The 11,531-nt window shown below is 38.4% G+C and overlaps 1 protein-coding gene across 1 annotated transcript in view; it reads right to left on the reverse strand.

Annotated features, from left to right (window-relative positions):
• DCDC5 (doublecortin domain containing 5) overlaps nucleotides 1–11,531 on the reverse strand; it is a 405,912-nt gene that overhangs the window by 25,890 nt on the left and 368,491 nt on the right. The window contains exons 25-28 of the mRNA XM_010831800.1: nucleotides 7,276–7,461; nucleotides 5,072–5,275; nucleotides 3,579–3,780; nucleotides 413–565 (exon numbers count right to left, since the gene is read on the reverse strand). Of these exons, the coding sequence (XP_010830102.1) occupies nucleotides 413–565; nucleotides 3,579–3,780; nucleotides 5,072–5,275; nucleotides 7,276–7,461 (745 nt within the window). The remainder of the gene's footprint in view (nucleotides 1–412; nucleotides 566–3,578; nucleotides 3,781–5,071; nucleotides 5,276–7,275; nucleotides 7,462–11,531) is intronic.

Consider the following 11,531-nt stretch of genomic DNA (forward strand, 5'->3'; position numbering starts at 1 on the left):
CCTGGCTTGGAACCATTCATTTTTTAAACATCCACCTACTGCCTAAAGGGTGCAATTCTTAAAAATGAAAATGTGCAGACAGGTCGTCTTCAGTGTGAATTAAACTCATTTGTTATTTTCTAATGTATACCATTATTCTCAGTCTTATAGACCAAGAATCTCTTTATCAACTAAATTAGACATTTTCTATGCAGAATACTCCATTCCAATAAGAAAAAAATAGGCAATTGTGCAAATATAAGAGTACAGCTATCCTTGTGCACATGTTAATTGATGAACCGCCTGTTCTTTGCATAGATGTGATGTAATTAGGTTGACATTGTACATGTTTAATTCATTTTCTTATGGTGACAAAAAATTTCTCTCTCCCTTCATGCACTTGCTTGAAAGAAAGCAAAACCAAAACACTGACCATTTGGAGACAGAAATGGTTCACCACAAGATACCCAAATGGCAATAGGATTTCTGAGGATGCGGGTGAGCAAAGACGTATCTATATCATCCAAACTATCAGAGGTCACAGACTTCGGAGATGATTTGGTTTTCACTTTCATTCTTGAGTTTCCTGGGAAACAAATGACACATTTGCCATTGTTCAATGAATAATGAATAAATTTGCTTGCTGAATCATTTGTTTTTTCAAAATATTTCATTCTTCATTAATGACTTGATTTAAGCAGGTTAACGCCAAAACCAGATGCAAATACATAAATTTTGATCAGAAACTTCAATGCAAGTAAATAATTTAAACTAATTTTATTGTAAATATACATCTTAATTCCTTTCTTACCCTGTATCTAGTTATGAAAAAAATAAGAGATAGCTTACCCAAATATCTACTCTGAAATAGGGTAAAGTAAAGAGATAGAAAAAAGCAAGGAAAGGGAGAAAGGAGTATAGGAATTGACCGAAGCCAAAGATAAGGGGCTTCAGAGAATTAATCAATTAAATGATTAATAGTACCTATCTCATTCTGCTGTTGGGAAGATTTTAAAAAGGGAAGTGCTTAGAAAATATTAGTCTATTTAATTGTGCAAGCATCCAAAATTTCTAGATAATATTTTTATTATCACCACAATACTAGACATGAATGCCACATTGTTTTCTTTGCTGGAGATAAAGCACTATTTGGGCTCTGAGCATCCTTGTGGCTAAAGCAAAGAGGAGAACACCATTTCAAGATATGAATGGCTGATAGAGAGATATGAATTCCTCAAGATACACTTTTCCAGGTCCTGAGATTTGAGAGAAACACTTCAGGATCTTCATAAAGGGGTTATTTGTCATTCAGCTAATAGTATCCTACTATACAAATTAACACAAGCTGAGAATTTACTATGTACTGGGCATTTCACTAAGACCTCTACCTACATTATCTCATGCAATTCTCAAAATGATACTCTGAAGTAGGTTCATTTCTCTTCTGCACAATAACTGAGACTTCATCACATAGCCAGGTGGGGGCAGAATCAGAATTAGAATCCAGGCCATCTACCTCCAGAGCCAGTGACCTTAACCATCACCTTTATATTAATAGTAAGCCTGATACTGAGTTTTTGATTGATGTCTGTTTCTTTTAACTTCCTCAATGCAAACTGATGGCATAACTCCAAGTTATGATTCAGTAAAGGGGACGGCCAGCTAATCTAATGCACCTGCATGATTCAAGGATAACCTTTAGAATATGAGGGGAAGGGATGGTCATACCCTTTTGATAGACCTGCTCGAAATCACATTACTTCCAACCAGGTTTTATATAAGAATTTGAAAGAAGAATGTTCGAAATTGTAAATCTTCCAGAACCTGGAGATCAGATGTTCCATGTGCCAAATAAAGGCAGAACTATACGCTTTAGTGATCAGCTAGGCATTAAATGTTCACATAAATATGAATGTGTATTCCTAAGAGTATATATGATTATGAATACATATACATATGAACCTATATCATTTAGATCAATGCTTGGTTGATGCTCTGCCAATTTAATGATGTTAGTTACCATTATTGTGTGTGGGATTAAGTAAGGAAACCCCACTCTCCCGCCTATGTGTCTCTTCTTTATTCTCATACTATCACATTCATAGTGCTTCTGACACCAGACATGGGGAATTTTTTTCCCCACACCAACCACCTGTGAAACACTAGCAGAATGTCCTACAATTTAACTCAATTCTGACACTACCTACCTGGAGATAAGGTCAGATCTCACAGGTTAAGTGTGCAGTCTCACAACACTGCTCCCTGCTCACCCGTTTCAGACGTCCAGACCTGTGCTTCTGACTGATTGACAATAAATTGGACGTTCCCATGACACCCTCCTCGGGTTCACTTAATTTGCTAGAGCAGCTCACAGAATTCAAGAAAACCGTTTACTTACTGTTTGCGCATTTATTATAAAAGGATATGATAAAGGGTACAGATAAAACATCCAGATGAAAGAGAGGCATAGGGTCATAGGGTGAGGAAGACTCCATGTTCTCTCTGACACTCTGCTCGCCACACACCTCCATGTGGTCACTCCACTCTCTGCACGCTGTACTTTGGGGGTTTTCATGGAGACTTCAGAGAGGGACTAGAAGTGGAACTTACGATGAGTCATGTAGGCATGATTCAGCATAACTCCACTTCCTGTCCCTCTCTGAAGAACAGGGAACAGGGTTGACAATTCCAAGTTTCTAAGCACGGCTTGGACTTTCCGGTGACCAGCCCCCATCCAGAGTCCACCAGGACTCATCTCTTTAGAATCAAAGACACTGCTAGCACCCAGGAAACTCCAAAGAAGTTTGGAGCCCTGTGTCAGTAATTACAACAAAAGCGGACACAAGTGCTCTTTACCACCTAGGAAAATGCACGAATTTGGGGAGTTCAGTGCCAGGAACTGAGGGCAGAGACCAATATTTTTTTCTAATGATTTTATAATGATATTGAAGGCCCTGCCTTCAAGTCGCACACAGTCTAGCGAGACACATAAAGACGTAAACAGGTAAGTATAACACGACGTTCTAAGAGCTGGGAGTTTCTAGGAGCAGGGGAGATGGGCAGAGGCAGGCTAAAGGAGTCAGAGGACAGCAGGCGTAGAGAGGACACTTTCTCTCCTAATCGTGGGTAGAGATTTGCTCTGATCTAATCCAACTTTCTTAAGTGGTGTCCAGCTGGTTTTGATTCTGAATTTAAGAACTGAACCACTTACAGCAGATTCACATTGTTGTATGGCAGAAACCAATATGACACTATAAAGCAATTATCCTCCAATTAAAAATAAATTTTTTTAAAAATTATAAAATTAAAAAAAGAAAAACAGAACCTGCTCATGTTGCACAAAGTAGCCAAACTGTCAAACATATTTTATAAACACCAGGAAATTTGGTTACTGTCTTGGTTCTGAGACCCAATTTGCATTAAAAATTTTTTTTCTTTAGTATTCTGCAAGGTAAAAATGATATGAGAATTTCATAGAAGAGTATCTTCCTGTAATTTTTTTTAATTCTCAAAGGAGTGACTGAATGAAATAAGTACATATAACTTTCATATGACCAAACATAAGTAGAATCAGCTAAATTCTGTAGCATGTAACCAACCTTTCATACTTTTAACAGGTGTCTCTTCAGTTCCAACAGTGTCTGCCTCTTCCTTTGGTTCCTCAGAATCTCTCTGAATACGAGATTCATCCAGAGCCCATAAAACCAAATTGCGCAAGGAACTTATGGTGGTTCCGTCTTTGGTGTATATTTTGGAGGCTGCTCTGGCCAGACCGAGTTGTTCTGTGCATTCTGTAAGCAGCTAAAAACACAGACTATAAGGAACTGAGAGGAAACAGTGGTAGAACTGGGGATAATCAGGCAGAGTGTTATTTTAGAATTCTGAGAAAATTCTTTAATTTGAGAAAATAGAAAGCAATAACTACCAACTTGATCTTTGATTAGAGATGGTTTTTGATATTAGATTGTCCTATGTAATCTCACAAATTAGTCCAGTCCAGCTGTGAAAATTCTTAGCTCCAAAAATTGAACACAGCAGCTGATGTGTGTTAATACATTTTATCATCAGAAGTATTTATTTCCTAAGAAATGTTAACCTAGAAATTGACTTTCAACCATGTTGCTTTATAGTGAATAAAATTATTCCAACACTTCAGATGAGCTGCTTTAATATAAATGAGTCATTGACTTTCAAACCAAGAACTGACACATTATTACTTCCATTTGGCAGATGGGAAATTGGGCTGAAAGGTTAACATTTTTGCCCAAGACCACAAAAGCCAGGGTCCCAGGGTGGAATTTGGAGCTGGTAACTTTTGTCCTTTGCCTAGACCATTGACCACCAATATTTTAATTTAAAAAATCTCTTCAGACTCAATCAAAGGGGTGAGTGAATAATTGTGTGTGTGTGTGTGTGTGTGTGTGAATATTTGCAAAGAAGTCTCCAGGGTAACTCCCCAACATATTTAACGTTGCATATAAAATACATTGATAAAGGTATTGGCCAGAACCTACAGACATAAGACCAATACCAAGCAACTGAAGGACAAAGCTGTGTTTGGACCCCAGGAATGCCCCTTCCTCCCCAGTGGGGAATAGCCTCTAAGACAGAAGCCACATATTCCCTCCTAGCACAACTCCTGCTTCTCCAATCTGAAAATAACCCTGTCACCGAGCAAGTGCTCAGCTTCTCCAGATGATAAATGAGGTGGGATCTCAGAATATTCAGATGACGTACAACTTGAAGTGGGAAAGGAAGGAAGGAAGAAAAGGCTTTCTGTCTGTCACAAGGGTAAAGAAATTCTGGTAGCTTTGCCTTCCCCTTGCTTTTTTTTTTTTACCCTTCTTTGCTCTGGAGCCAATCTGAAAACTGTATTCTGTTTTCGCATTTTTCTAAGTCTATAGCCAAAGAAATACAATCAAAAAGAACGTCTTTAAGAAAACAGAGATCTTGATCTCATCAGCTTAAATGGGTAAAACTGGTCTGGGATATTTCTCACTCAATCCCACTGCTTTTTTTTTTTCTTGTCAGAAGAATCACCATTATCACTGCCTCTAAGGATGCGAGAAACATTTAAGTGATAGCCACTTACCATGGGGAATGTTCCAGCCACAATTAACTTTCCATTTCGATATCCGTCTCCATTTTTGTATGCAATTATTTTCACTGCCTTCTGGTTCGTAACTGCCATGCCACAATGAGATACAACTTGCGTGCAGGTCTTCATCCGTAAAGATAATAGATGCTCTTCATAATAACTCAAAGTGTTTTCAGCCTCACGAGAAGATAAATCAGTCTGATTTTTTTTTTAAAGAAAAACAACATAGATTGACTCAAACTTTTTTCCTTTTTAGTTTTATTTTGTTATACTTCAACCTTTTAATTTAATATGTGTTTGTACACGTATGTGACATCTAAATTGTGAAATGCTCGCTTCATATGCTATAGGTATTTGATGCTGTAGTCAGAAGGACATTAGGTCCAAACTCCTTGGTTCTCCTCCCAGCCCTGTCACTGAGTCTCTAGGTGACTTTGGGACTCTGGCTTGGGTTTCTGGCCTTTTCCTGTTTTCTACTTTGCCTTCCCCTGGACATGAGGTGGAGAAGAAGGATGCCAGGGCCAGAGAGAGCCTTGGGTTGAAGCAATGGAAAGTAGGACTAAAGGTATTCTCTGAACCTTTAACTCTAGGATGACGTCATCTAGGGTGGCAGACATTGACGTGTGGGGAGGGAAATGAGCGTAGCCTTAACCACGTGGCAATCAGTGTGGTGAACACCACACTTCACCTTCCCTGTTCATCCTTAGTCAAGCTGTGTCTGAGATGGTGTAACACTGGGGATTCTTTTCAATCAGCTCACCCACCCCCCACCTCCTTAACACCACCCCATTATCACCTCAGCAAAGCCAAATGCCTGCAGGCTTTCCCGGAGGACTGACTCCCCTTCTCCTTCAGAGTTACTGAGGCTTCAGTTGGTGTCTATTATAACTGTGTTAGGTTTAGGGCAGAGAGGACAGCGATCTGGGAACAAGTTGGGCCAGCCTGAAGAGCAGACCAGGAGGAAGGTTCCTACCCATAAAGAATTGCTCCTTTTTATATAGGTGTGTAAGTTTCTCTTTAGTTCTTCTTGCTTCTAAACTTGAAAGAAAGGATTTTTTAAAAGGTGTCATTTAAATTTTTTTTGATATATCATTTTATTTTAATTAACTATTTAATTAACTAAAAATTAAGAAAGCATATATGGAAAACTGATATGGAGACCAGAATGAAATACACATAAAAAAGCTACGACAGGAATCATTTTGATTAAGGACTGTATAATGTTGTTGTAAACTAGTGAGGTTTTGAAAACACTCTGAAAATACAGATTTTAAACAAGGTTCCAGAATGAAGAAGAAAGAAAAGAACTAGAAAAGAACTCACATTCACAAGTACTTCAGAGGGATAGGTCTTGACAAGGTAAGCATGTTTTTTTTTGTTTTAACTCTTTAAAATAAAAATGTTTATTAATGCCAAATTGTCACTTTCAGTATCATGTTCTAAGGCTTTGCCTTTGAGTTTTTTTGTAAAAAATTTTACTTGTTAGTTTGCAGTGTGGTGTTACTTTCTGCTGTACAACAAAGTGAATCAGCCATACGTAGACATATATTCCCTCTGTTTTGTAATTCCTTCCTATTTTGGTCACCATAGAGCACTGAGTAGAGTTCCCTGTGCTATACAGTAGGTTTTCACTATTTATCTATTCTATACATAGTAGTGCATATATATCAATCCCAATCTCCCAATTGAATGGTGCCACCTTAAATTAAGAAACCAGGAAAGCAATAGAGACTTTTTTTCTCCATGATGTGATTAGTATCAGACACGAATGCATGAATTCAGGCATCCAACCTGAAGAGCCATTAACAACAACACATCAAATGAGCCCTGAAATGTTCTATAATAGTAAAAAAGGAGTTTACCCCGTGATGGAGGCAAAAAGCTGCTCCACTAAGTAAAGATTTGCAGCTACTTTCTCGTCTGAAAGCAACACAGAGAGTAGTGCAAGGTGTCAGTGCATGATTAAAGCCTCAGAAGTGCCCAATTAACTTCAGAGTGTGTATCGAACTATTAACAGACAATGTATTTTAAGTTACAACGGGGAAAAGGAAATCAATGCAGGTGGAATGGTAAAGGTGCATCAGTAAAAGACGAATTGGATGAGTGGAGATGAGCTTGAGTGAAGGCAAATAATGAATGCACCAAAGTTTCCAGACTCACGCCACACACGTATTAGCAGAGCTCGGATCATTACACACCGTGGCCACATCCATGACCTTGAAAGGCCCATGTGAGAAGGGCTTCTGGGTCTTGGAGGCCGAGGCACAGAGGAATGGGAGCCCTGGGAGCAACTGTTTCAGTCCTTTCTCTGCTCTCACAGATCGTCCACATGCCAAACAGAGCATCGTTTTCTTCTTTCCACTGGGTGAGAGGTAATAGTATCCCTGGAAAAGGATAAAGATATTTTGATTTGGACGCGTGTAAATTATGATAGCATTTTGTAGAATACTTTGCCATACAAATAAAGCGCTGTTATAATCCCCAAATGCTAATTTGAAATCACAACACGAGCACATTATTTCACTCCCTAATTATTATATTTTTAAAAACCACATTATTTCCCAACACTGTTGATTGAAAAAGCCCGGAGCCGATGACAGTTCAACATCAATGAGTATAACTTGTATTCAGAATCAGAGTTTCTTGGAGGAATGGCCCATTCCACATTTGGGACAGAATATACAGCAAGTCCTCTACATATGAATCTTCAAGTTGCAAACCTTCAAAGGTATGAACATGTCCCTGTATGGCAGCTGTTGTACTGTACTTCTGTACTTTTCAAGGTACTGAACTGTAAGGTTAAAAATGTTTCCTTTGTTTTTTGTGTTTGTTTTTCATGTATTATTTGTGTAAAAAGTATTATAAATCTGTTACAGTATAATAATATATAGCTGATTGTGTTAGCTGGGTACCTAGGCTAACTTTGTTGGACTTATGAACAAATTGGGCTTATGAATGTGCTCTTGAAACAGAACTCACTCGTATGTAGGGGACTTACTGTATACTAGACAAGCAAGGATTTCTTGTAGTACCCAGAAAAAAAGAAGCCATCTCAAAGTAAAGGTATTATGTCAAAAAAGATACAGGAGCCACTACGATAGACATTCCACTGGCTCAAAGTGGGGCAATTTGGGGGCAAAATAAAATGACAACTGAAAAACTTCAAATATGTTTGAATATGTAAAATCCCATGAGTTCATAATGATGTAAAAAATATAAGTAAAAAAAAAAAGGCAACAAATAAAAACAAAACCACTACTTATTGGAGTCCATTGGAAGAAAATGCACCAATTTACAATTCTGAAATCAGCTTTTAGAAAGTGCAGAAGATTATTTGCAAAGATGGCCATAATATAACCATCCTATTCTCGCTTGTATGTCCTTTTGAAATGTCATTTTGCTGCTCCTCCAATCAAGAAACAGTTTCTTTCTCCTTCCCTCTTTCCTTTGAATCTGGGCAAGGCCACATGACTTGCTTTGGCTGCTGTTGCATCAGCAAATGTGATGCAGGCGGATGCATAAGAAGTGCCTGTGCCCTGGAGCTTGTTTCCTTTCGGCTGCACTTGGAAGCCTGAGACCATAATGTGAGCTCCCCTGAGCTAGCCTACTTGAGAAGTCTTGAGGAGGGAACTCCCTGGCAGTCCAGTGGTTAGGACACTGCACTCTCACTGTGGAGGGCCCAGGTTTAGTTCCTGATTGGGGAACAAAAGGAGCATTGAGGAGAACCAAGGCCCCCCAGCTGACAGCCTGTCAAACACCAGTCATGTAATTTGACCATTCAGGCACCCTAGAACCGCCAAACTACTGGTATATGACCAAGTAACTACAGTCAAATTAGTGACTGTGTACAAAGACCAGCAGAACTGCCCACTTAAACCCAGCCCAAACTGTTGACTCAGGGTACAAAATAGTTAAGCCACTAACATTTTAGGTGATTTGCTATACTATTCTAATAGGTAAGTTATACAGAACGAACATTTATCCTACCATGCTTTACAAACCATAATTCTAGGCAGTCAAATACCTAGCTGAAGAGGTAAAGTTCTTCCTTACATGAAAAATTCAGCTAATATATGTTGGGAAAAGTGATAGAATTAAACAAAATTGACCCTCTTGAAACTTCTAATGAAACTATTGATTTAGGCAATGATCATAGAAAGGCAACACTAAATAAAAAGTCACTGGGAATTGTTCTTTGATGTGAGATTAGGTTGTAATCACCTGAACCCATGGATAACCATTACCATTAAAAATGGAAAATCCACACCGTGTGCCTGCATAAGTGATAAATATGAAACACACAGTAAAACCTATGAAGATTCATGGCCAAAAAAGAGCTGAATATAAATATAATTAAACTGCAGTGTTAAATCTCTTTTATAGGAGTTATGGGAGCCAGAGAAACAGGTTAAAGGATGCCACAGGAAGTGAATTGACAAATCCAAACAAGAGGAAGTCTTCTATAGGATGGATTCTGCAACTAGTAGCACATAGGGATTTTGTTTGAATCCTGACTCCAACTAACCATAAGAAGAATGTTTAGGAGAAACTGGGAAATTTCATTATTAACAGGCCATTAGGAGGTCAAAAAACTTTTAAAAAGCGAAAGTGAAAGTCACTCAGTCATGTCCAACTCTTTGCAACCCCATGGACTGTAACCTGCCAGGCTCCTCTGTCCATGGAATTCTCCAGGCCAGAATACTGGAATGGGTAGCCTTTCCCCTCTCCAGTGGATCGTCCCAACCCAGGGATCTAACCCAAGTCTCCCACATTGAAGGTGGATTCTTTACCATCTGAGCCACCAGGGAAGCCCTGGAGGTCAAAAAAATTATCATTAATTTTGTTAGATGTGACAATGGCATAATGATTATAATCGTAAGAAAACGTTCAAATTTTTATAGGTGCAGGATCAAATATTAGGAGAAATGATATCATGCCTAGGATTTGTAAACATTGTAAAACATTGATAATAGTTGAATTTGGAATGATAGGTACATGAGAAGTCATTGAATTAGTCTCTCTACTTTGAAATATGTATGAATATTTTAAAGTGCACTCTCTAATTTGCTTTGTTCCTCACAAGGCTAGGACTTCCCTGGTGGCTCAAATTGTAAGGAATTCGCCTGCAGTGCGGGAGACCTGTATTCAATCCCTGGGTTGGGAAGATCCCCTGGAGGAGGGCATGGCAACCCACTCCAGTGTTCTTGCCTGGAGAATCCCCATGGACAGAGGAACTGGGCTACAATCTATGGGGTTGCAAAGAGTCAGACATGACTAAGCACATCCCAAGGCTAAAAGTTAAGTACAGCCAGAGTTAATAGCATCATTCTCAATTTACAGATGAGAAAACAAAAGCTCAGAGAGGGAAGTTTTTAATTCAAGGATACCCAAGTAGTATGTGGCAGAGCTGAAACATAAAACTGTGACTTCTGATTACAAGTTTTTGGCTTTTTTGCTTTTGTCATATTTATCTACTCTATTTAAATACTGAACATTACTTTAATTCAAAGCCAACATTTAGGTGATACTTTTGAAGATACAGTTCTTAAGTTCCACTATGAATTTCTCTATATGCACATCTGATTTCCATTTTCCTACAAATTACTTGGGGGCAGAAAATTAACATATTTCCTCTCAGATGGAATTCAATGAATACTCACACAGAATAATTTGTACAGAAAAACATGAACTTCTTGATAAATCGTGTGCCAATGATATTCCTTATTACACTAAAGAAGCCCATTGAAAGCATCCAGAAAATGTATTTTCAATCATTAAGACATCAATTCCCATGACTGTGGGGCTGCTCACTATTTTTATGTTCCCCAAATTATTTTACTTTGACAATGGTGCACATACACAATGTAAACTGAAGTTTTGGTTGATTTATTCAAGCTTAATACAGGCTTTAAACTGCTGCTGGAAAGGAAAACTGAAATACGTGGGGGTAGCGCCCGAGGTTAGGCTGTGTCTACAGGATGCAAACGGAGTTTAGAAGTTGAGCAAGTCAACAGCTGGCTCTATATACAGAATACCAAGCAACTGGTGTGCCTGACATTTTTCCTCTATAAAATCTCCTTGATTTATCAAAATGACTAATTCGACCTGTTCCTTTGACCTTTTACAAACATGGTCTATGACATGGGGCTTGTTTGGTCAATAATGACTTTGACTATATATATAATAGCTACTGTGAATAAATTATTCCGTTTCTTTATCAATCTTAATTTAACTAATTTATTGATATTATTGCCAATATCTGCTGGATCATCAAAAAAGCAAGAGAGTTCCAGATAAACATCTACTTCTGCTTTATTGACTATGCCAAAGCCTTTGACTATGTGGATCACAATAAACTGGAAAATTCTGAAAGAGATGGGAATACCAGACCACCTGACCTGCCTCTTGAGAAACCTGTATGCAGGTCAGGAAGCAACAGTTGGAACTGGACATG

This window comes from Bison bison, unplaced genomic scaffold (assembly GCF_000754665.1).
Source record: "Bison bison bison isolate TAMUID 2011002044 unplaced genomic scaffold, Bison_UMD1.0 scf7180017864531, whole genome shotgun sequence".
Taxonomy (NCBI): Eukaryota; Metazoa; Chordata; class Mammalia; order Artiodactyla; family Bovidae; genus Bison; species Bison bison.